The sequence below is a fragment of the Petaurus breviceps genome, unplaced genomic scaffold (assembly GCF_028583685.1).
Source record: "Petaurus breviceps papuanus isolate PSGF00001 unplaced genomic scaffold, PetGlider_PUasm1.0 91133, whole genome shotgun sequence".
In the NCBI taxonomy this organism is placed as follows: Eukaryota; Metazoa; Chordata; class Mammalia; order Diprotodontia; family Petauridae; genus Petaurus; species Petaurus breviceps.
The window spans coordinates 87,818,611-87,839,258 of NW_027187419.1; the positions used below are offsets into that span (position 1 = coordinate 87,818,611).

Sequence of the window (20,648 nt, forward strand, 5' to 3'; positions counted from 1 at the left end):
TATCTAGTAATACTTATTTTGAGAGATCAATGGCTGGCAGAGGCCTTCAGCTGGTAGAGGATCCAGAAGCTGGTTGATGCCCTCAGAGTCAGGAGAGGAATATCCCAGAATGGGAATTTGTTGTTTAACATGCCTGGTTGAGACCAAAGTGGAATGATTACTTTCCTTTTTCTTGTTTTTAGCTCTATCTTAACATTCATTATATATTTACTATTTTTTACATTCTTTTTAAAAAATTGAGTTCTAAATTCTCCAGTCCTTACTCCACCTACTGAGAAGGTAAGCAATATATCAGTTATACATATGAAATCATGCAAAATATATTTCCATATCACCCATGTAGCAAAGAAAAACCAGAAAAATAAAGTTTTAAAAATACTTCAATTTGAAACCAGACTTCATCAGTTCTTTCTCTGGAGATGGATAGCATTTTTCAACATGAGACCTTCTTAATTTTATTGCATGATTGTCTTGATCAGAGTAGCTAAATCTTTCACAGTTGATCATCACTACAATCTTTCTGGTACTGTATACAATGTTCTCCTGGTTCTGCTTACTTTACTTTGCCTCAAAAAAAAAAAAATATATATATATATATAGGTCTTACTGAAACTAAATCCTCATCATTTCTTATACCACAATAGATTCATGTACCAGAACTTGTTCAGCCATTCCCCAATTGATTAGCACCTCCTCAATTTATATTTCTTTGCTACTACAAAAAGAGTTGCTATAAATATTTTTCTACATATAGGTCCTTTTCTGTTTTCTTTGATCTTTTTTTAAATATGGACCTAGCAGTGCTATTTCCAGGTCAAAAAGTGTGCACAATTTTATAGCCTTTTGGGCATAGTTACAAATGAGTAGATGGACCAATTCACAACTCCGCCAACATTGCATTAATGTCACTATTTTTCCACATTCTTTCCAGCATTTGTCTTTTTTTCCCTGTCATGTTAGACAATGTGATAGATGTGAGATGATATCTCAGAGTTGTTTTAATTTGTATTTCTTTAATAAATAGTAACTTAGAGTCTTTTTGCAACTATAAATAGCTTGATTTCTTCTTCTGAAAATTGTTTATTCATATCCTTTGACCATTCATCAATTGAGAAATGGCTCTTATTTTTGGAAATTTGGCTGAGTTCCCTATATACTTAAGAAATTAGACTGTTATCAGAGAAATTTGCTATGTTTCCCCCCAGTTTCCTACTTTCCTTCTCACTTTGGCTGCATTGGTTTTGTTTGTGCAAAACCTTTTTAGCTGCATGTAATCGAAATTATATATTATACTTCCTCTTATTCTCTCTATCTCTTGTTTGGCTACAAGCTTTTCCCTTATCCATAGATCTGACAGGTAAAATTTTCCATACTCCCCTAATATGCTAATAATATCACTCTTTATGTCTAAATCCTGTGCCCATTTTAACTTTACCTTCTTATATACAATGAGATGTTGGTCTGTTCCTAGTTTTTGCCAAACTGTTCTCTAGCACTTTTTATAATTATTCTTTTAAATGGGGTGGCTAGGTGGAGGAGTGAATAGAGCACCACCCTGGAGTCAAGAGGACCTGAGTTCAAATCGGGGCTCAGACACTTAATACTTAATAGCCATGTGACCTTGGGCAAGTCTCTTAACCCCAATTGCCATGCCTTCCCCCTCCAAAAAAGCAGGAAAAAAAAAGTTATCATAATTATTCTTTTATTTACAACTAAGCTAAAAAAAACCATTACCTGGTTTTACTGTATAATATATTGTTAGATCTTAGGGGAAAAAATATCTTATATTAAAATTAAATATTTTCATTGATTTTGCCAAAAGGGTAAAAAATGTTGTTCTTATTCATTTTAAAGGTTGTACTACTATTATTTATTCTTATTTATTTTTACACGAAAAAGCAACATAGTGTAGTAGAGGACATGCTTTAGAATCAGGAAAATTTGGGTTCTGATCTTGCCTCTGATATGTATTATCTAGCTGGGTGACCCTGGTCAAGTCATTTAACCTCTTAGGGCTTTGAGACTATATATTTATAGATAATTTTTAAAATACTTATTTCATTACTTCAAAATATCCTAGATTTCATCAGTATGAATATCCCTTCATCAGTGCAGGCTGCAACATCATCACACTTTCATGAGTTTCTGTAGCCAAAATATTTGTCCTTTAGTATCTAACCTTCCAGAGATGAGCCTTTCCAAACTTAGGTGGATTTCTGAGGTATCAGGATTGAATGGACTCACTTGACTGGGCTGAGTTCCTCCTTGTAACCTCTACAACAGCTTAGTGGGACCTTCCAGATCTTGTATTCTGATGGCATAGTCTTCAAGAACCCGGGGTTCTCACTACACTAAGATGAAGAATTGGAGTAGGACTTTAGGGAAGATACTCTTCAGCAAGCAGCTAGCAATTCAGACATGGAACTCAGAGGGAGATGAGGTTTACATATATGTAATTTTGGTAATCATCTATAGAAAGTTGAGAGTGTGATAAGAAAAGGGAAGAGGGTCAAGAATGAATTGTGATGGTTATTGTGTTGTGGGTATTAGTGTTTACAAATTTGTGTTAATAGTCCCAAGCACAACCCACAGCACCTTCACACTGATTATGATTTTGATTTATGACATTGTTGAACTTAGTGTGATTTATGACTTCCTAATATCATATCAAATAATCCACCATGTCTTTGGAACACAGTAAATTATTTTCTCTGACTGTTAGTCTCCAGTTATGATTATACACAATGAAAGCTAAAGACTGAAAAAAAAAGTTTTGTTAAAACTCTGTTAGGGAAAAGAGAAATTAAAGAAGAAATAGGCTCATAGCTTGGGGTAAATGTGATGTTGATAACAGAAAAGAGAGAAAAGTCAGAACTACAAAATGGCTATCTTGCTTCCATTTCCTCTGCCAAGGAGAATAATCTTTGGACTATTCTAGATATCAGTCTAGAGTTGATACTGAAAATAAATTTGTTGAGAATAAGAGAAAATATAGCTAAATTAAAGTTATCAGATAAACTACATCCAGAGGTACTAAATAACCTTGTGGATGTGATTGACCCACCGTTAGTGATCTTTGAAAGTGCGTGGAGAATCAGAGTTACTGCAGAGTTAGAAAAGGGTACATGTCTGAATTTTCCCCCAAAAAATGTGAGGGTAGGGGTTGGGAATGAAGTCAATAAACAATCAGCCCATACGCATGACTTCAGTTTCTGGCTAAATTACAGAATTTATTATGAAAAACGTGACTTGTGAACATTTAGAAAAGCAAGTAGAGATTACCAAGATTCCCAGAGGGTTTCATCAAAATTAGATTGTAGCAGATAAAAGGCAGAAGGAAGATGATGGTGAATCATGGTTGGGTGACGGATAAAAATAGTGAGCTCTCATCAATCATGAGATCACAGCTCCATGGCAGGAGCTGGAAGTTCATTTGAGCAGGTGCCTAGAGTGGCTGCAATAGGGAAATATGATAGGAAGAGGGGGTGACGTGTGACTGTGTCAGAGGAGCTAGTTAGAAATGGTAAGTTCATAATGTAAAGTTGGGCTGCCTTAAGTGAGGCATAGAGTCTAGGACTTGGCTGGTAAGAGTTCCATTATACTTTGTCCTGGTGCCACATTTCATAAAGGACTTTGATAAATTGGAGATTTTTCAGAGGGAAGCTAGGATGATAAAGAGCCTGGATTTCATGCCGTATCAGGGTTGCTTCACAGAATTGGGATTGTTTATCCTGAAGAAAAGAAGGCCTCTGGGTAGGTTAGTAGAGGAGGAACATGGTAGTTGTCTCTTTAAGTATTTGAAACTTCTTACACAGAAGAAGGATTAGACTTATTCTGCTTAGCTCAAGAGGGCAAAACTTGAAACAGTAGAAGAATTTAGAAATTTGTATTTTATTCTAGAGGTAGGTCTCACTGTAGATAAATGAGCACGAAAATTATATAGGCAGGCTAAAAGATTATTTCAAGAATGATGTGAATGTCATATTAGTAGGGAAAGAGACTAGAGGGTGGGAGTCTAAGACCAAGTGGTGACAATGTTGAGAAGTTTTGAGAAGTCAAGAGGGGAATTGGCAGATGGTTTCAGTCTCAGTGAAGGAGGAGGAAGCTAAATCTGCTGTCAGTGTGGTGATTGAAAGTATATCTGGAATCTTGATAAGAAAAGGAAAGATGTTTCTAGAAGATGAGCTAGGGAATCAACAGGAGTAGTTTAAGAATTGCCAAGTAGCTGTTAGGGCTCAACTGAGGTTAGGAAAGCAGTCGATAATTTAAATAAACTGCTTTCATAACTTGCTCATTTCAATTAAATAGTGTGTAGGCAGGACCAGCTGATCCCTGTGTTAGATAGAGAAGGTCTGAAAGGGCAAGAGAATTAGTTTTTTGTTTGGGAAAGAACAGCCAAAATGAAGGTGGAATGAATAATCTGAAGCCATCTGTATTAGTGCATCCAGACCTTTTTCAAATTCTGGAATGAAAATTATATTCCTTTTCCCAGTTTCAGATCAGAAGTCAGAGGCTGAGGACAGAGGGCAGACAAGTGTATGAATGCAAGTGTATGTGAGTGTATCTGCCACAACTATAAAGTAATAATAAGACCAATTTAATCAGTCCCATGCAAAATCACATTACTTTGTAGTCATATCTTGCTCTGTTCACTACCATACTTTTAAAATGTTTTATTGATGCATTTTTATAATATTGCCACTCCCCAGATGAAATCAAATAGCAAGAATAAGCACAACTCAACACAGTAAGAATCTGTAAGAGTCACAATAAGTGGGACTTTAGGGATCAAAAAAAGGAACTTTAAAAAATTTTCTAATTGTCATTAAAAGGCCAGTCCATTTAGTAAGATGTAGTGCTTTCATTGACCCTGAGCTGAAAGAAAGCTTAACTTATCTCTGCGTAGCTAAATGATTAAAATCATTTAGTATTCAGCTTGATGAGTAGAGCAGCTTCTAACTCATTTCTTATTAGTTCTACTTTTGTTTTCCCTCTGGATGGCTTTTTTGTCCTACCCTCCACATTATGGGTCCATTTCCTTTTCTCACCTTTACTGAGTTTAGTTGATTTTTTCCTGATGGTCATTGTCTGTTAGAAAAATCCTGGTACCTCCAAGAATATGGATTGACTCATGTAGGATATCCAAAACCATTAATATAACTTGAATTACATGTCAACAAATTGGACTCAATTAAAAGCCAGTTTACTGCTTTTCTCTGCCTTTAGAAATCATGGAATCAAAGTTGTCAAAGCCTATTTTATAAACCTATAATGGTCTAAATTTTATTTACTGTACCTGGGACAAGTACTGTTTTCAAAGTTGCATCATTCTTTCTCAACAATATTTATAATGGGTATCTCTTCCCTTTTATGGACACTGCTACCACTCTACTACATTTTATCATTTCTGTTTGCCTGTATCCTATTAGCCCTTTAACTGGTCTTTCAACCTTTAATCTTTGCTTTTTCTGATCCCTCCTTCACACTGTTACCAGAATAATATTCTTTAGACATGTATTTCTTCTCTGTTTAGAACTACTTAATAGCTCCCTGTTGTCTACTAAAAAAATGTTCAAATTCATTAGCTTGACATTTAAGGGTCTTGAAATTTTGATTTCACCCCTACTTTTTCAATAAAGTCAACAAACATTTATCTCATGTTATTCCTAACATTTACTTTTATGTTCCAGCCAAACAGGACTATCCTGTGTCCCATATAATATTATGTATCTGGAATTCATTCATTTTCTCCTTGTAGAATTCCTAGTTTCCTTCAAAGCATAGGTCAGATGCCAATTTCAGTGTGAAAACTTTCTTTATCTAGTCACTTTGAATTTCATTTGTACTCACTTATTTATGCATGTGCTATACTCCCTAAGTAGATTTTAAATTTCCTGAGGACAAGTGCCATTTTGTTTTATCTTTGTGTCCCTAAGACCTAGCACAGTGCCTTTAATAGCTCAATAAATTTTTGTAAAATAAATGGACGTCCAACACTTTCCAGACTTCATGCCTTTATATGAGTTAATTCATAAGTTTTAATACTGTCCAGAGAACCACCACACCTTCAGTCACCCAGGTTTGCAACCTTCATGTCACTCTTGTCTCCCCTCTCTCACTCACTCCTCATACTCAGTCCATAGTCAGATCTTTCTTTCTCCTCATTTCTTGAATAAGTGCCCTTCTCTCCTTTCTCACAGCCATCACCCTGACCCAGACTCTCATCACGCCTTACCTGCAGCTAGGTGACACAGTGGATAGAGTGCTAGGCCTGGACTTGGGAAGATTCATCTTCCTGAATTTAAATCTGGCCTCAGACTCATTTATTAGCTGTGTAACCCCGAGCAACTTACTTAACACTTTTTGCCTCAGTTTCCTCATTTGTAAAATGAGGTAGAGAAGGAAATGGCAAACCACTCCAGTATCTTTGCCAAGAAAACCCTAAATGGGGTCATTAAGAGGTGGATACAACTGAAAATAACTGAACAAGAACAAAGCCAGATCTTTCTTTCTCTCCATTTCTTGCATAAGTCTCCTAGTCTCCTCTAACACAGTACACCCTAGCACACCCAGGATGGCCAGCTAGCACAGGTTCTTTGATCTGCTTTTAAAGGAAAGACTGCTCAAAAAGGGGTTAACAATCCTATTTTAATTACAGAGAAAGAAGTGAGTATAGAAAATACAAGCAGAGAAATTAGCACAAAGACCAAGAGACAGGGCTCCAGCTGTCTGAACATAGCAATATTGCTATACACTTTGCTTAAATCAATGGATCTAGGGAGCAGAGACAATTAAGCAGTCAGGGGACTTTGAACATATGGATACTCAGTCTCGACCAGTAAATCAAAAGACCCTTCTCATGAGTGGCCCCCCAAAGCAAAACACCCCCTTCCCAGAATATATAACAAAGACTCACCATCTGATTAGCTGAGTGCTGAGGAACTTGAAAATCCTCATGCCTTAGCACTTAATTGGAAACTCCCCATAGCCCAGAACCAGGTTAGCTTTAAGCTTTATGTGCTTAAAAATGGGGAGGGAAGATCTTCAAATTCCATTAACATTATACACACAGACATCACACTATTTCAGGCTTTCATCACCCCTTACCTGCCCTATTGCAATAATCTTCTAATTGGACTCCCTGATTTAATTCTATCCCCATTCCAAACCACACTCTATTTAACTATTAAAATGATTTTTCCTAAATTGTAATTCTGACCATGTTATATACCTGAAATTATATACCTGTCATCAATTAATACTAGAATCATAGAATTCACCCCCCATCATGCACAACTGAAATGGCAAGATAAAATCAATCCAAATATTTCATAGGAACATAGGATTTAGAGCTAGGTATGACCCTAGAGATAATCTTATTCAGTTTCTATAAAATCATAACTATTCAAATATAACAATATTAATACTGCTTAAATAATTTCATCTCCATACCAGCATTAAGAAAATATATACTTTAGGGCATGATTTTAAAAATACATAACTCTATATTTAATAATACATTCTGTTGATTCTATCATTGCTAATCTATTTTAATAGTTTTATGTTGATAACTTTTGTTTTTACCTGGATTTCGCTCAAAGCCCTTATTCCTCCCTGTCTCACAGAGTCATCCCTTACAACAAAGAATTTTTTTAAGTAGGAGAGAAAAAAACACCTCAGCAAAACCAATTAACCTAGGAGGAAAAACTTAAAATTATATTTGATTTTCTACACCTATGGGCCATTGGTTTACCAAGGAATAGAGCAAGGGATGTTGTCACACGTATTATCTATTTGACTGTCTTTAGAATTGCATATTTAGTCATACTTTCAAATTTCTAAGACTAGTAGCTTAGCCCCAGGTCTTGGCCTGTGCCTGCAAGTTGCTGGCAACATTAGAAGGCCTATGGTCAATTTGGCTCTTAGAGTCTTGTCAGTGCCTTAAACTCTGAGGTTCGTAGGGAAAACCTACCTTTCTCTTCATGACTTCCCTTCTCTGACTCTAACTTAAATTTCTTGTGCCTTGCTCCAGCGGAATTAAAATTTTCTTTAGCATGACCATCGTACAGGCAGCTTTCTTCCTGGACTCTAAACTTCCAATCAGAACACACTCCATAAACATCTTCCTCTTTATCTGAACTCTCCTCTATCCTTGTTAATATATACCAACTCTGTAATTCACAAAGCAATGATGATAATAATGATGACATATTTACACAGTGCATTATAGTTTTCAAAGGGCTTTCAGCAAATTGACAGGAAAGATATTATCTGTATTTTACAGCTGATAAAATGGAGGCTCCAAATTACATGGCAGATTTGGGACTAGCCCACTGGTATTATAACTCCTCATCTAATACTATTTCTACCATATAATTCTGCTTTTTCATCACATATATTATCTAGGTCAGGTAGTTTTTCAAGATGCTGTAATGCTTTGCAGAAAAACCTTTCTTAGATAGATCCAACCTCTTTTCTTTCATGAACTAAAAATGTATTTTCAACAATTTAATTATTGAGCTCCTCCTATAAGCAATGCATTTTTCAAGGTACTGCAAGGGATGCAAATATGTCATAGATGGAACTAATACCAAAATTCTCTTCTTTCATGTTCAATTTTGGGAAAACATCAGGCACTTGTAAGTCACTGCATAGTTAATCAAAAGGAGGTTTACTTTGCCTTAGCATAACAAAGCTATGCAGCAAGAATGCAGTGACGCTTAACTTAAGCTTCCATAGACCCATCCTTTCTCATCTTAAGGAAAAGTTTCTGGGCAGTAGCTGGTCATTAGGGATCATGACTTGTGTAGTCTCTGGCACCTGCCAAGTCAGAAGGGCCCCCTATTCCACATAGCTGGCACTTTTTTTAATCACCCTTTCAGATAGGACTAATATCTACCAGCATTTCTCCACAATGTGGATAAGGCTGATAATTCTTTCTTCTTGTGACAGAGACTAGCTTTCTCTAAAAAGAGACAAAGTTGTCTGAGATTGCATAATAAGATACAGTGATTAACCTCAAACAGCTTATGACTTAATAGAGTAGGGTATATAAATTACATAAAAATAACAGTAGGTTAAAGTGCAGTGAATAGAGCACTGGCCCTAAAGTCAGGAAGACCCGAGTTCAAATCCAGCCTCAGAAACTTAACACTTATTAGCTATGTGACCTTGGGCAAGTCATTTAATCTCAACTGCCCTACCTTCCCCCCCCCCCCATCCAAAAAGGAAAAAAAAGATTGTGTTTTGAGAAGGGGAAAAAAATTAAGGTTCATTCAGTGGGCTCAGGAAAGATTTCATGGAGAAAATGGCATTTCACCTGAGATTTGAAAAATGTGTGGAATTGAGACTTCTGGGAAATAATATGGCAGAGTAGGCAGAACTCTTCCACACTCACCTCCAAACACCCATAAAATAGTACCATAAAATAAATCTTGGAATAGCAGAGCCAGCAAAAAGACAGAGTGAAACAATCTTTGAGTCCAAAAAATTTGGAAAATTGTCAAGAAAGTTCTGTCTCAGGTAAAAGGGGAACACAGTCTAGGACAGGAAGCATCCCAGCAAGCCAGCAGGAAGCCCCACCTCAGCACACCAGGGGGACATTCTGAGTCCCTGTATGGTGGAGTAGGCAAAGGTCAACACCAGGACACTCCCTCTAACCCTGCTACCCACCTCCCCTTCCCACCCCCCCACCAAGGGTAACCAAGGGAATTGGCAGACTCCAGCTCTGAGAACCACCATATACTTCAACATAGCCCTGGTAAACAGACAGCTACCAGTGGCTAGACCACCATGTACTTCAATGTAGCCCCAAGGAAGCACAGAAACACTCCACCAACCTCAGCACATGCCAATCACCAGCACAGGTAAGCTGCCAGACACCTACAGCCTCCAGCACTACCAGCCATCCCCCACCCCACCCTCTCAGCACAACACCAAGCACAAGGGTCCTCCATGACCCTCAGGGCAACATCAGTGCAGCACCAGGTAAACAGCCAGCCTGTAGCCCTTGATACAAGAAGCCTGAAGCAATGCCCCCTTCTACCTCAGGAATAGAGCTCAAATTTAAAAGAGAAGGCCCAAAAAATGAGCAAAAAAAAAAAAACACAATATAAACAGAATCTGACCAAAGAAAGTTATTATCAGGACATAAACTTACAAAAAGAAAATGTCAAAATGCCTGTGGGTAAAGCCCCAAACAAAAATGGGAATGGTCTCAAGCCCAGAAAGAACTCATAGAAGATCTCAAAAAGGTGCTCAAAAATAATATGAGAGAGGTAGAAGGAAAATCAGGGGAGGAAATGAGAATGATGCAAGAAAATTATGAAAAAGGAGTCAACAGCTTAGAAAAAGAAAACAGCTGCTTAAAAAGCATAATCTGGCCAATGGGAAAGGAGATACAAAAAAACACAGAAGGAAAAAGCTCCTTAAAAAGTACAATTGGCCAAATGGAAAAGAAGGTACACAAGCTAACTGAGGAAAAAACTGCTTAAAAGAATTGGGCAAGTGGAAGCTAATGACTCTCTGAGACATCAAGAATCAATCAAACAAATTCCAAAGAATAAAAAAAGAAAATGTAAAATACCACATTGGAAAAGCAACTGACATGAAAAATAGATCCAGGGCAGACAATGTCAGAATCATTAAACTACCTGAAATCCATAATCAAAAGGAGGACCTGCACATTATCTTTCAAGAAATTATCAAGAAAAACTTCCCTGATATCCTGGAACCAGAGGACAAAATAGGTTTTGAAAGAATCCACTGATCACCTCAGGAAAGAGATCGCAAAATAAAAATCAAGGAACAATATAACCAAATTTCAGAACTATCAGATCAAGGAAAAATTACTACAAGTGGCCAGAAAGAAACAACTTAAATATTGGAAAGCCACAATCAGGATTACACAGGACTTAACAGCTGCAACATTAAAAGACCAGAGCACATGGAACATGATATTCCAGAAGGCAGAGGAACAAAGACTCCAATCAAGAATCCCCTACCTGACAAAATTAAACATAATACTTCAGGTATTAGGGCATAAAAACCTCAAAATCAAATGTAGAAAGGCAGAAATGTTAAATGTATTTTTGGATCATATTGTAATAAAAATGTCATTCAATAAAGGACAATGGAAATACAAATTAATTAGAAACTAAATGTTCTAATTCTAAAGAATAAAAAGGTCAAAAAACAAATCAGAGTAACAATCAATAACTTCATTAAGGAGAATGACAATAATGAGACAAGATTTATGGGATGCAGCCAAAAAAGTACTTAGAGGAAAATTTATTTCTCTAAATTCTTACATTAACAAAATAAAGGAAAAAGTAGGTCAATGAATTGGGCATGCAACTAAAAAAAACTAGAAAAAGAAGAAATTTAAAATCCCCAATTGAGCAACAAATTGGAAGTCCTGAAAATCAAAGGTGAGATTAATAGAACTGAAAGTAAAAGAAAATACTGAGCTGATAAATAAAACTGGTAGCTGGTTTTATGAAAAAACCAATAAAAGCTATTGGTTAATTTGATTTTAAAAAGAAAGAAATACAAATATTAATTATCAAAAATGAAAAAGGTAAAATCACCACCCATGAAGAAGAAATTAAAGCAATCATTAGGAAATATTTTACCCAATTATATGTCAATAAATCTGACAATCTGAATGAAATCAGTGAATATTTATGAAAATACAAATTACTTAGATAAATAGATCAGGAAATAGAATGTGTAAATAACCCCATCTTAGAAACAGAAATTGAACAAGCCATTAATGAGCGACCTCAGAAAAAATCCCCAGAGCCTTATGGGTTCACAAGCAAAGTCTACCAAACATTTAAAGAACAACTAAATCCAGTACTATATAAACTGTTTGGGAAAATAGGCAAAGGAATCCTACTAAATTCCTTTTATGACACAAATATAGCGCTGATACCTAAAATGGGAAAAGCCAAAACATAGAAAGATAATTATGGATCAATTTCCCTAATGAATATTGATGCAAACATTTTGAAGAAAATACAAGGCAACCAAACTACATACCCTTTGATCCAGCAATGCCACTTCTAGGTCTATATCCCAAAGAGGTCATAAAAAAGGGAAAAAGACGTACATGTGCAAAATTATTTATAGCAGCCCTTTGTGTGGTGGCAAAATATTGGAAATTGAGGGGATGCCCATTAATTGGGGAATGCCAGAACAAGGTGTAGCACATGAATGTAATGGGATACTATTGTGCAATGAAATATGATGAACAGGCAGATTTTAGAAAAACTTGAAAAAACTTGTACAAACTGGTGCAAAGTGAAATGAGCAGAACCAGAAAAACATTGTACATAGAATGAGCTGTATTGTGTGATGATCAACTGTGAATGACTCAGCTCTTCTCAGTAGATCCAAGACAAGTATAAAGGACTCATGAAGGAAAATGGATTGAAGCATACTTTTTTCACTTACTTTATTCTTTTTCACATTTTTTTCCTTTTCTCCTATTTCTTCTTTCACAACTGTGACTAATATGTAAATATGTTTTACATGATAACATATGTACACTCTATATCAAATTACCTACCATTTTCAGAAAGGGGGAGGGGAGAGGAGGGAGAAAAATTTGATTTTTTTATTTTGAGGGAACTCAAAATCTTGTAAAAGTGAATGCTAAAAATTGTCTTAACATGTAATTGGGGGAAAAAATAAAATACTATTACATAATAAAAAATATCTGAACCAGAGAATATCATGGTAGAAGATTAATTTCCTAAATCAGTGTGATCCCTGAAAAATTGGTCCTCTCAGTTTACAACTGGTTCAAGAAAACATTTCTAAATTCTTGGGTTACTGTGAAGATAAATAATTTTAATTTAAAAAACAGAATGTGCAGAATTTTGAGGTGGAGAGAGCAGGAGTGAAAGCATGTTACCCCTTCAAAGAACAATAATATGGTAGAATGTATGTTAGGGACTACTTCAATAAATATTTATCAAACATCCCTGATATGTATGGTACTATGCTAGGCATTTTGTAATGGGAAATAAAACTAAGAAGATAGGTTGGAACCATATGTTGGAGTGCCCTGAATACTAGCAAAAGAATTAATCTGATAGGCAAAGGGAAGCAATTTAAACTTCTTTGTTGTTGTTTTGTTTTGATATGTTTTTGGCCAGTGACATAATCAGAGCTGTACTTTAGGATTATTAATTTGTCATCAGTGTGTAAAATGAATGGGAAAGAGGAGAAACGAAAAGTAGGGAAATAGGTTTTTATTGCCCATACAAGAGCCAATGAGAACTTAAACCCAGTGTGGTGGCAGTGAAAGCTTAAAAGGCTGTATGAATACAAGAGATGTTGCAGAGACAAAATCAACAGATTCTTTTCCAGTAGAATATAAACTCCTTGAGGGAAGGTACTTTCATATTTGTATGTCCAGAAGTCTAGCACAGTGCCTGGCAACCAACCGATCTATAAACATGATTAGGTTCTGGGAACTAAGTAAGGGTAAGTAAACAAAGAAAACCTGATACTTCTGAGTATGAGTAACAGAGAGAATGACAGTACCCACTGATGAAAGTCAGGAGGACAATTGATTTGTTTTGTTTTGTTTGGAGGGAGATGGTAACAATGATTTAAATTGTGAACATTTTGTATTTGACAATAAGATATCTGGGTAGGAATATACATCAGGCAGAAATATAGGGCTAAGTCTTGGGAGAGAGGTTGGGGCTAGATATACAGATTTATAGGTAAAGACTGATTAGAAGAGATAGCTCAAATCCTTTTTGTAAAAGAGAAAAAGTTTAGGGAGGCAAGAGAAAGAACTTTGGACTGAACCCTAGGGGAATACCTACATCAGGCAGGTGTTGGTATTAAAACCCATGAAGGGAATAGAGAAGGACTAGACATGGACATAGGAACATTACAGAAAACTAGCAAACTTTTTTAAACATTCCTTTTTTCTCCTCAAATGTATTTGGTATAACTGATTTGTTGTATTGCCACAGGGGCCTGGTGTAGCATATAGAGAGAGGGACAGTCTTGGAAGCATGAAGACCAGGGTTCCAGTCCTCTCTCTGATACTTACTAGCTGTGTGGTTCTGAGCAAGGAATTTGAGCTGTCAGAGCCCTCGGCAAATTTTAAATATTGAAAGTGACCAATTGCTGATTTATATTGATGGAAAGTTTCCAAACCAGGAGTTCCCCTTCACAGATGAAGTCAGAGATCTGAATCAAAAAAAGTTTACATATATATGTGTAAATATACGTGTGTATGTATATATGTATATGATAGACATTTTCTAATAAGTCTGGAAAACAGAATTGATTCTATGCACTCTTTCCTTTCTCAGAAAGAAATATGTTTTTATTTGGCCATGCTAATGGACTGGGAGCAGTATTTCAGATAACCTAAAAGGAATCTTTATACTTGTCTTTGGAAGCATTATATATGTATATGTTATAGCAGATTTACCCTTCTAATTATGCTTGGCTTAGGAAAATACTAAAATTAGTTTGAATTTCCTGAGCACACACTGGCCGGCTGGTGGGGGGGAGGTGACTGAGAATGTGCTAAGTTTGAAGCCATGGTAATATCTCTTCATATCTCCGGCTTTCCAGACACCCCATCGCAGAGGGTACAGTTTATTCTTGGAACCGAAGATGATGACGAGGAACACATTCCTCATGACCTTTTCACGGAGCTTGATGAGATTTGCTGGCGTGAAGGTGAGGACGCTGAATGGCGAGAGACAGCCAGGTGAGGATTTGGGGGCATTATGTTTCTAGTCATTGGTAATGATTCATGGTACAGTGAACATTTGTAAACCCCATTAAGGTCCGAAAAAGAGATCTCTGATGGAAAGTGCACATTGCAAATAGCCCAGACTACTACTCTCTGATGATATTCCTCTTCCTGATATTATTATTATGGTATATAAGTCAGAATGAAATGTGAATGGAGTAATTATAGTAAACAAAGATACAGAGTCAGCAGTTGCTGCAGCGTTGAAGACAAGTGGTCACATACATTGTCTGCCTTCAGCAAAAAGTGAAAGCAAACATGACTTTACTTTCTGGATTTACTATATGTCTCACTTCACCAGTCTGTTAATGCTACTGCTGAATAAGTGGGTGATCATGAGTGAAAACTTGAGCGTAGAATCTTGGTGAAGAATGAGTCAGAATTACAAAACCTGACTTAAGTCATAGATGATAGGAAATCTTTGGTAGTGGCTATTTGGCAGGCATACATACATTCCACAAAATGATTTTGGGGTAGATGGAGAAAAAATACATATATACTCACAAAATATGAATATATAAAAATGTATGTACATATGTGTGTATGTATACCTCGCTATATCATGTTCCCCAAACATCTTTAACTTTCAAGTTTCTTCAACTTTAAAAAAAATAAGGAATTCATTACTTTACAAAGTAATTTGAAAGTAATGAGTTAAATTCCAGTCTGACTTTTACATGATTCCCACCACTAAGTCACTCGTTCATTTTACATTTTGACTGAAAAGGACTATATAAAAATAAACTATTATTAGTAGTAAAAAAAAAAAATTAGTGGTGACAAACAAAATATAGTGGTGATAGACATAACCATATCTATGTTACCTTTTCAGTCAACTGAGTGGGAAAAAAAAAAACAGGATTGTTTAGCATGCTGTAGCCAAAGCACCTGATTGATTTACCATATTTGGTTTTAGAGGTAAAATCTTAACTTTTTAAAGTGCCATACAGTTCTTTTAAGAATGTTTCCCTTTATAATATTCTTATAAGGCAAATTGAGATTTTAATTTTACAACAAAAGTCAATGAGATCTTGAAACCCAATTAATTGTAATCTAATTCAGAATTCTGCCTCCAGAAATGACTGCCTCCTGTTTGAGCACCACATCCTGTTTTTGTTTAAATTTTCATTGAAAAAGCTTTCAAAAATGCAGTAGTAAACTTTTCTGCCCTAGTAATCACAATATATTTCACATCATTTAATCATTCTTTTTGTAACACAGTATATTATATTACATTAAATGTATGTATATGAATGTAGAATCACAAAATCTTGGGATTGGGAAAGATCATACAGGTTAGTCAGTAAACTCTCCTTATGTAACATATTATCATCTTCCAGTCATCAAAATTTCTCTTCTTAAGACAATTCATTCCAGTTCAGGAAGCTTTAATTTTTAGAAAGTCCTTTCTTTTATAGAATTGAAATCCTCCTCCCTATAATTTCTACCAGTTATTCCTAGTTCTTCCTTCTGGAGTATATCACCTAAAGTATTTAAAAAATTTTAATATCCCCACTCCCAACCTTCTTTACAAGTCTTTTCTTTAGGTCAAAATATCTGGTTCCTTCAACCAGATGATGCAGTTTTATTTTCAGTAGAACTGGAAGAGGAAACAGGGTCAGAGCACTTCAGTGACTTGCTCAGTCATACAAGGAATGAGCCACTTGACTGAGATTTGTACCCAGATCTTGTGAGTCCAAAACCAGAATTCTTTGCACTAATCCATATCTTCAGTTCTTACTCATAGTTTGGTTTGGTTGTCGTGACTTTTTCATAGTTGACATCACTGACACTAACCAGTTAACTTTCTAGTCTACGGCTCCCTTTACATTAGGAAAGAGATTGCAGACAGATGTTCTGGTATAGATAGCTATAATAATTCAAGAATCAGAAAGTTCAGTTCAGAGATGACTGCAATAGTTCAGGAGTCATTAGATGAGGTTCTGTACTCGAATAGAAACCTTAGTAATAGGGGGGAAAGGGTCATATTTGAAGGACATATGGACAGAAAAAGCAATAAGTTTTTTTGAAAGAATCATGTGATGAGATTCTAGACTGGGATGGTGATAAGACAGAATGAATTGGAGAGATATTTTGCAGAAAGAATCAAGATCAAATTAACTGATTTGGAGGAGGAGAGGGAACAAAGGTAGTGCTAAGGCTTTAAATCTATTCCCGAGAGAGTAGTGGACCAGAAATTCTACAGTGTATTTTAGGCAAAACTGACTAAGCCAAGTTATATTAAAGCAATGAGGAATTATTCATTCTACCATCTCTTATACTTTTCCATGTAGAACATAGGAGATGGGATGATTTTAGAAAAAGATAATGATAATATCAAATGCAGGCTATTAAATGTATCCCACTTCTTTGTTGATTTATTGAGCAAAACAGTGAAATGTGTGATACTGATGTTTCCTTCTAGTTCTAGGAGTCTGTCATTCTGTGAAAGCAACAACTGTCAGTATCAGAGGTTAAGAGGTAGTATGATGTAGTACATAAGGTATTGAACACGGAGTCAGAGCTGTGTTCAAATCCTACCCTTACAGTTAAGTAACTATGGGCAAGTAAATGGAGATAATAGAATCTATCCAGCTTACCTCATAAGGTTGTTGTGAAGTTCAAATGAAGTAAGGTGTATAAACAAGCATTTTGTAACCTTTAAAGGTATAAATATGTTATTAATGTTATTTTTAAAATCCCAGAAATGTTTTAGTATCAATACATATTTCAGCCTTTTTTTCTGTTTTCATGTCTATGACATTTTAAAAGGAAAACTCAATCATTTCATCATCACCGTCATCAATAGCTAGGTGGTGTAGTGGATAGAGTACCAGGCTTAGAGTGAGGAAGACACTTTTTCCTAAGTTCAAATCTGACCTCAGACACTTACTAGCTGTGTGACCCTGGGCAAGTCATTTAACCCTGTTTGCCTCAGTTTCCTCTTCTATAAAATGGGCTGGAGAAAGAAATGACAAACCACTCTGGCATCTCTGCCAAGAAACACCCAAATGAGGTCACAAAGGATCAGACACATCAGACAATGAACAAAATAATAATAATAATAGCTAACATATAGAACTTTAAAGCTTGCAAAGTAAGTCCAGCATTCTACACTGTACCATCCAATTGTCCTTACACAACTGTGATGGAAAAGAGCGGTATTTACAGCAGTTCAAATGAACAAGAAGGAAGTGATGAAAAGGGATAGTTATTTGACTAGAAGCTTAAAATAAAACAATTCTTCTTTTTTTTTTTTCCTTTTGGAGGGCAATTGGGGTTAAGTAACTTGCCCAAGGTTACACGACTAGTATTTTTGTGTGGGTGTTAAGTGTCTGAGGCCGGAACTGAACTCGGGTCCTCCCGACTCTGGGGCCAGCGCTTTACTCACTGAGCCGCCCCAAAATGAAACAATTCTAATAATGACTCAGATTTGTTTGTCATTTGAAGATTTTTAAAAGAATTTTACATGCACTATCTCCTTTGATCTTTACAACTACTTTGAAGGAGTAAAGGCTGTCATCTCCATTTTACAGATAAGAAACCGATACCCAGATTAAATGATTTGCTTAGTGTTTCACAGTTAGTTCTTAGGAGATATTCAAACCTAAGCCTTCTTCTTCTTGACTCCAAGCCCTGCAATCAAGTCACTGACATGCTACTTGTCAGTAATAGTCAATGTTATTATGCGACTTCAAAAAAATTGCAATTTTACATAGGACTAAAAAAGGAAGTAGTAAAGATCCAGAACCATAATGGTCTCATCATACTGCATATTATTCAGACACATTTGGTGTATACTGCTTTGTTCAATTTTTTTTTACCACATTTTAAGAGGAACATTGGCAAACTAGAATTTATCTATATGAGGAGAACCAAAATGGCATCGGGGTCAAAAAATGTGCTTCCATGGAAAGAGGACTAGATTTGGAGTGAGAGAGTCCTGTAACATTCTACACCGATAGATTCAAACCTGTCAAATCAAGAGAATGAGGCTTATTTCCTCATCCCTTGTCTGGAGCCAAATTGGAAATTATAATTAAATGACATTTCATTTATTGTTCCTCCAGTTTCTGTTGTTATAATCAGTGTGCATTTTGTTTTCCTGGTTCTGTTATTTCATTTGCAGCATCATTTTGCAGAATCAAGATGGGCTTCTATGCTTGTGCTTTCTCTTAAAATGTCCATGTGGGCAATGATTCAATTGCCAAATCCTACTTTCTAAAAGCTAATTTTATTAGAATACTCCAATGCTCAAAACCTTTTAAATGACTCTTCTGCTTTATATGTAGAATAATATCAACTCAGCCTTGCATTCAAGACCATCCACAAACTGATCGATTATGACTCAATACAAATCTTCCAATCCAATCCTGGATCTTCAATGTCTCCCAAATATTCCTTGGCTGTTCTTCACTCTAAAATTTTTACTGATTCCCCTTTCTAGAATTCCTTCTCTTCCTGTCCACCTAATGAAGCATGATCAGAATCCAGCTCATAAGAGACCCTCCTTGACAGCTATTGCCTGCAGGTTTTTAACCCTTTCTCTGAACTCCTAGAGCACTTATTTTGGACATATTTTGGAGCTTATTATTTCCTTGTTTGTTGTTTTATTAGGTTCTTTTTTATTGTAATTCTCAGTCTCAAATAACATAGCAAAATGCTTTAAGAGGTTTTACACTTTTTTTTTTTACTAATGGGACCACTTATGAAAGGTTTCAGTTTGTGTAAACAATGAAAAAAAGTATTTGTTTTTCTGATAGTTATAGGTCCTTGCACCTGGGATGTTGAGCTCTCGGGGAAATAAAAGTGTTGACAACTTAGGAGCTAGGCACCTGGTCTGAAGTACCTTCCTGTGCATTTTTTTTTCAGGCATTGAAGAGGCTTCATAGTAGGTGCTCAGGAAAGCAAGGAATCAAGATAACCTTAAACAATGAAAATTAACACAATGTTTTTCATTTGTTATTTTGCCCACTTGTGTCCTTTCATTTTGTCCATTTAAATGTCAGCAGCATGACAGGAAATAACCATTTTAAATTGTGGTACAATTGGTTGTTCATAAGTTAAACTTACTCTGGAATATGAATACACATAAAATTTGAATTCAGATCCAGCTTCAGACAGTTACCAGTTGTGTGACCCTGGGCAAGTCACTTGACCTGTTTGTTGTAGCTTCTGCACCTGTCAAATGGTGATAATAACAGCACCTACGCTGCAGGGTTGTTGCAAGAATCAAATGCTATAATATTTGTAAAGTTCTTAGCACAGCACTTGTCACAAAGTAGGTCCTATATGAATGCTTATTCCTTTACCCTTTGTGAAACAGAAACTGTATTTAAAATTTCATTGTGGTAAAGAAAGAAATATCTAATGAGAAACACTAAAGAAATATGATATGCAATAGTTTCTGTCTATTCTTTAGCCTTTACAAGACAGAGACTAGACCTGTGAGGTATTGCCATAGGAAATATCATTTGTCTTAGACATTAAAATGCATTATTGTAATTTTTGGAGCCAGAGGTGTTTATTAAGCCACACTTAATTAAAAGTAGCATTACATGGATACTGTGGGGTTAGGTTGTTTTTTTTTTTTTTTTCAATTTTGGAGAGCAAATATTTTTAATCTTTTTTGCTTCAGAAATTCATCTGAATGCATTTGTTTAGTCTGTTAAGCCCTTCCTAAAAATATTACTAGTGTACCTCCCCATAGGGCGGACCTGATGCTGTGTTCTTGAAGGCTAAATCAGTGGAATGCAAGCCCTAACAGGTCCTAACAAGTTGGAAAGGCTTTGATTAAGGGTTAGAAGTGTTTGCCAGCTGTCTGAGGATCAGCCTAGCTAAGTATGGAGAGGCT

The 20,648-nt window shown here is 35.9% G+C and overlaps 1 protein-coding gene across 8 annotated transcripts in view; it reads left to right on the forward strand.

Moving 5' to 3' along the window:
* Positions 1 to 20,648, forward strand: part of SLC4A10 (solute carrier family 4 member 10) — a 399,681-nt gene that overhangs the window by 211,119 nt on the left and 167,914 nt on the right. For all 8 annotated transcript variants that reach the window (XM_069080754.1, XM_069080757.1, XM_069080758.1 and 5 more), the window contains exon 4: positions 14,611 to 14,749. In XM_069080754.1, the coding sequence (XP_068936855.1) occupies positions 14,611 to 14,749 (139 nt within the window). The remainder of the gene's footprint in view (positions 1 to 14,610; positions 14,750 to 20,648) is intronic.